At 37.1% G+C, this 6,000-nt stretch overlaps 1 protein-coding gene across 7 annotated transcripts in view; it reads left to right on the forward strand.

Annotated features, from left to right (window-relative positions):
* LOC127416530 (serine/threonine-protein kinase MRCK beta-like) overlaps window positions 1-5,138 on the forward strand; it is a 118,055-nt gene extending 112,917 nt beyond the window's left edge. For all 7 annotated transcript variants that reach the window (XM_051655964.1, XM_051655965.1, XM_051655966.1 and 4 more), the window contains one exon: window positions 3,471-5,138. In XM_051655964.1, the coding sequence (XP_051511924.1) occupies window positions 3,471-3,599 (129 nt within the window). In that variant the 3' untranslated portion in view covers window positions 3,600-5,138. The remainder of the gene's footprint in view (window positions 1-3,470) is intronic.
* The last annotated feature ends 862 nt before the right edge of the window (window positions 5,139-6,000 follow it).

The raw sequence follows: 6,000 nt of genomic DNA on the forward strand, positions 1-6,000 counted from the left end.
ATCTTGTGCAGGAGCGCTGTTTTTTAGATGATGTGTCTAATTTAAAAGAACTTTAAAAGTATAATGAGACCCCTGCTTTCTGTTAAACTGTATTTCTTGTACTGTGTCTAGCCTTATTTAGTGCAAGAATGTGATCGATCTAAAGTCATCGTATTACAGTGAGAATAAAATAACTGAATTGAAATCAGATGCGTTTCTGATTTGTTTATACGTTTCTCTCGGCTGCATGAAGATATTAATTTGCTTTCTCACGTCACTAGCTTTAAAACTTAGCTGTCTAACAAATGCATAAATCTGACCAGCTGGATATAAACTAATGCTAATAGATGGTAACAGTTGTGGCATTTTTGCCACATTGTTCTTTCTTTTTTTTTCCTACCCAATTTGGAATGCCCAATTCCCAGTGCGCTTTTTAAGTCCTCGTGGTCGTGTAGTGACTTGGCAGAGGATGAATCCCAGTTGCCTCTGCGTCTGCGCATCTTATCACGTGGCTTGTTGAGCACGTTGCCACGGAGACATAGCGTGTGTGGAGGCTTCACGCCATCCACCGCAGCATCCGCGCTCAACTCACCATGCGCCCCACCGAGAACGAACCACATTATAGTGACCATGAGGAGGTTACCCCATGTGACTCTACCTTCCCTAGTAACTGGGCCAATTTGGTTGCTTAGGAGACCTGGCTGGATTTGCCACATTGTTCTAACCGCATGAGGTTAGCTTTAATGTTAGCGTCCTCTCAGCCTTGTCGGCAAACATACTGCTGTTCTCTACTAATGCAGCATCTAGTCAACAAATAAATTACTTTGTAATGATATAACAACGTGTACTGTAGTGTAATGTTTTAAATCCACATCTGAAGTGTTCCGCTCCATGCATAGTGTAGTCTCGTGTGTCAAAACAAGCACCACAAGGCATCATTAAAGGCATCATTAAAGTGATAGTTTTTATTTTGCCTCTATAGGCCACTCTCATACTGTATAATGACAGCGGACCCTTCCCAGCTGCTCCAGCACCGGGAAAAACTATCAGTGTGGATTTTTGCAGATAACCGATAGTTCCAGAAATCTGTTTTTCGCACTGTAAACACTTTAAACTTTAAAGACTTTTCACTAAAAAACATTACACATTCATCTTTAAATACGCAATGTTAAAATACTTTCTCCAATCTCATCTTGGTATCCAGAGACAGAGATAAGTAAGCCATTTTTAGATTGATTCCCCCAAAAAGTGTAATGGCAGGCCAATGGCAAATGGGGGTAGTGTTCAGAAAACCTGTTTAAAAACATTGTTTTTGCAGTTTCGTTCAGTGATGTTAGCGGGGTAGATATTACACACATTCAAGAGTGTTTCTTCAACTTCAGGCGATTTCATATCCTAAGGGTTGATTTTTATTAAAACGTACAGATCTAAACTTTTTTTCTTTTTGTTAAATGAATTGGCCTTATATAAAGGTCACATTAAAGGGATAGTTCACCCAAAAATTAAAATTCTCTCATTTACTCACCCTCATGCCATCCCAGATGTGTAAGACTTTTTCTTCTGCTGAACACAAATATTTTTAGAAACATATCTCAGCTCTGTAGGTCCATAAAATGCAAGTGAATTGTGTTTAGACCTTTGTAGCTTTGTAGACCTCAATCCATATCTTCAGAAGCAAGATAATAGGTGTGGGTGAGAAACAGAACAAAATTTAAGTCCATTTTTACTCTAAATCTCCATTTTCACTTTTACATCTGAAAGCCACATGTGGTGCATATTTAGTTTCACTTTCACATCTGAAAGTGAAAGTGGACATGTTGAGTATAGATAGCCAATTAAAAATGATGTGTGGAAAACAGTGTTTGCATTCTGAGCATTACTACGGTTATTCGGTAACACTTTACAATAAGGTTCCACTCATTAACATTAGCTAATGCAGTAGAAATCATGAACAAACAATTAACAAAATATTTTTTACAGCATTTATTATTTTATTAATTTTAGTTAATAAAAATACAGTTGTTAATTGTAAGTTCATGTTAGTTCATAGTGTTAACTAATGCAACTTTTGATTTTAAAAATGTACTTGTATATGTTTAAATTAACATTAATATTAATAAATGCTTAAATATTCATTGTTAGTTCATGTTAACTAACGTTAACAAATGGAACCTTATTGTAAAGTGTTACTGGTTATTATCCACTGCAAAATATTCATTTTTAGAAACAATAGAACTGATTCCTTGTCAAATTAGAATGATACCTTAGTTTTACAGGCTGTAAATATATAATCAGAATTACCAAAGCTACTATGGCCAGATGTGTAGTCCACCAATGGCATTAAAACAACACCAGTAGGAACGCCCACCAGCGACACAGATTGCAGAGTCTAGCAACACCAAGTGACAATGTTGTTTGCGGTGTGAACGGGGCTTTAGCAGGAAAAGGAGTCAGCTATTTTATTTAAAAAACATTAATGGAAATGTAATTTCCATCACCATCATTTCCACCATGGAATTCTATTCAACACAAAACAGAATGTGAGATGTGGGAGAAATGGAAATGACCACGTTTACATGCACATAAGGAAACATATTTTTTCAAGGGTTTTTGCAGTAAACAGCATTCTGAATCTTCAAGTAAACGAGAATGCAGATTTCCTTGCACAGCATGATTAAGAGAAAGCAGTTTAACACGCCTGGGGTTTTTTCCCAGAGAAAGTGGCTTATGCGGTCATGTAAACGCATTAGCGCCATTCTTACATGCTTTTAAGAAGTGCGTGAACAGATCGGATAACAAACGTTATAGTATGGAGCCCAACAAGTCAACACAGTGGAAAGAAATAAATATTTCTGGGAGTACAGTGGGGAAAAAACATTTCTGGGAGTACAGTGGGAAAAGCACATACACTATAATCTACACCCATTTATACACATCAATGTAAAATATTGACTGTCCCTCACGTTCCCATATATGTTCCCATGTACATTGGGGGAATCCCTTAGTTTTACATAAGAAGGAAACCCCACTATTGCAGCGCAATTCCACTGCAGGTCGCGATGGAAAGTTAAAGAAACAAACACAGCAACAACTCTGGAATATCTGGAAATTAAGTGAAGCAACAGGGAATAAAATATCAGTCTTACTCGGATGCCATGTTTGTTATTTACACGAGCATTGCGGGAAAAATACATTGCTGTGGAGAAAGCCGCTTACTGACAGAGCCACATGTAAACGGGAGTAATGCGTAGTGTGATGCATTTACATTCACTGCTGGACATTATTAGTAGACCAATTTTAAAATGAATGACTGTAAAATGTTTTAACAAGACTTTACATTTTTAAAGAAGTCCACAGTGCTAAAAGTGCCTGAAGTTGAAGAAACACCCTTATATGGAAGAATACATTTTGAAAACTGACAAGACAATGAAGAACAGATATGCTGATGCTGTTTCTTTACCTATTTCCCTATCCTTGTTTTCCTCCTGCAGCCAGACTCTGACTCCACCAAACACTCCACCCCCTCCAACAGCTCCAACCCCAGCAGCCCCCCGAGCCCCAACTCTCCCCACCGCAGTCAGCTCACTCTGGACAGCCTAGATCAATCCCTGGATGGCTGAAAATGGCCCTTTACCTATACAAGACAGACCCCCCCATACACTGAACATCTCAACCCTGCAAGGAAAAAAGTGCCAAGACACTTCTGTCACCTGCTCACCCACCACAAGAGCCAAAAGTCTACCCCCATTCCTGGTACTGGGTAGAAGTGAGAACGGATATATCGCCACAAGTGAATCACTCTGGCAAAACACCACAGAGTATCAGATTAACAACAACAACAAAAATTGCAAGCCTGTACCCTGGTGGAGATGTTGTGGTATTGTCACTAACAGGGTCAGATTAGCAGTATGATGGACCTGTTTCTGATTTTTAATCTTAATTTCATGCCATGCTCCTGCAAGTTTTTTATTTTTTTTAATTATTATTTACTTTAGTAAATGAACAGATACATTACATCTGCTGTGTCAGAATTGCTTCTTGGACTGATCTGTTATAGAGGATTATTAACTTCCCTTCAAAGTACAGAATGGAGGGAAAAGAGACTTTGTATGCTGTTTTTTTAAATGTTAAATATTATCAGGAAGTTAAACACTCATCATGGGGGAAGAAGAAAAGAGCGTATTAGACGGAAGGAACTGTGACATTATTGTATAAACAAATTGGACCAGTAACGCAATTCCTCACTGCTCTCGACGGACCAGTGAAACGGTTCGCCTCATCTCATATGAGCAATAGAACGGTGACAGAGGCAGTGACATTTGTCTGACTTTGGGTGTTTTAAGCCAAACCAGAGGGCACTTTTATTATATAATTTCTCTCTTTCTCTCAAACTCTGCATTTAAACCAGCCTTTATAATATTAATATTTTAACTTTAGATGTTTCCCACAAAGATATCTAGTTGATGGAACACTGCTTATCACTTGGAGAAAAAGAAAGCGTAAAAAGGAACAGACATTACATATAGAAAAGTGTTTTATTAATAATAAGAAAAGAGAATGGCACACAGCTAAAATATTCATAGGATTTCAGTAGTTTCTCTTAAGCTGCTGCTGCTTTGTGTGCTCTATTTAAAAATAAAAGTTTAAAAAAAGTGTATGTGATAAGGTTATCTCACCATAGCCCTTCAAGCCGCCATGTGGTGACTGTTAAAATCTTGTATCAGAACGCTGACATGAGTTTGTTTGTCGACACCAGAGGACATATGATGTACAGACATGGCTGACATATCCATTATCACTCAAGTGTGCCTTCAGTGTCAACTTTCGTTCAGTAGTAATCTCTCCGCTAAAGCATTTCAGTGGTTTTAACAAGGCTGATGGTAATGTATTATATTGTCCCCTGCCCTTCTTAAACACTGTAAGAAACTTGCACATGTTTTAGTCCAAGGAATTGCTTTTGTGTGAATGGTTTTTCCCTGTACCTCTTGTCCCCCCTTTATACTTCACCTGAGCTCTCTGCTTCATCAGATGGACCATGATCCTCAGAACACTACTGCTTTTACTTTAAAAGAACAAAAAAAGAATCACAGGTTGAATCTTTGTAATTATTGACTTGTTAGCCACATAAATTTGAACAAACAATAAAAGAGTACCTGTTGCGTTTTTGTGTTCAATCACTGTATATTAGAAAAATGTTCCTTATAACATAATTCATACCTGGGATGATTTACAGAGTTCCCACAGTCATGGAAAATGACAATATCATGGAATTTTAAAATTGTTTTTGAGGACTGGAAAAGTTTTGGAATTTTATATATAGTGAATTTACAGTTGAAGTCAGAAGTTTACATACACCTTAGCCAAATACATTTAAACTCAGTTTTTCACAATTCCTGACATTTAATCATAGAAAACATTCCCTGTCTTAGGTCAGTTAGTATCACTACTTTATTTTAAGATGGTGAAATGTCAGAATAATAGTAGAGTGATTTATTTCAGCTTTTATTTCTTTCATCACATTCCCAGTGGGTCAGAAGTTTACATACACTTTGTTAGTATTTGGTAGCATTGCCTTTAAATTACTTAACCGCAGGTTTTGCATTTCAGTAGGTCACAACAATATGACCTGACACCTTGAGTTACAACTTCAACCCGTGCAGAACTCGCTGTACCAAAAAAGGAAGTCTTGTTTGGCACAGTCTCAAGAGGGTATAAAGACCTTAACTAATCTTTGATTGTCAGAGTAACGCCTCAGCTCTCTAGCTCTTCACATCTGATCTCCAAATTTGAGGCCTCATCTTGCCTCACTGTTCTTTAACTTTTTTCCATTTACTTACTTAGTTCATTAGACAAAGACAAGACTTTGTGTTATGAGGTTTATTCCAGGACTTAGTCCTTGGATATAACCTTAAGATATATCTATTTAACGTTTATAATCAAACATTTATATTGCTGTATTATCACATTTTTTATTCATTTCTTAATTTCTGCAAATTAAAATAGTTATTCCTTCTACAAATT

This window comes from Myxocyprinus asiaticus, chromosome 25, assembly GCF_019703515.2.
Source record: "Myxocyprinus asiaticus isolate MX2 ecotype Aquarium Trade chromosome 25, UBuf_Myxa_2, whole genome shotgun sequence".
NCBI lineage: Eukaryota > Metazoa > Chordata > Actinopteri > Cypriniformes > Catostomidae > Myxocyprinus > Myxocyprinus asiaticus.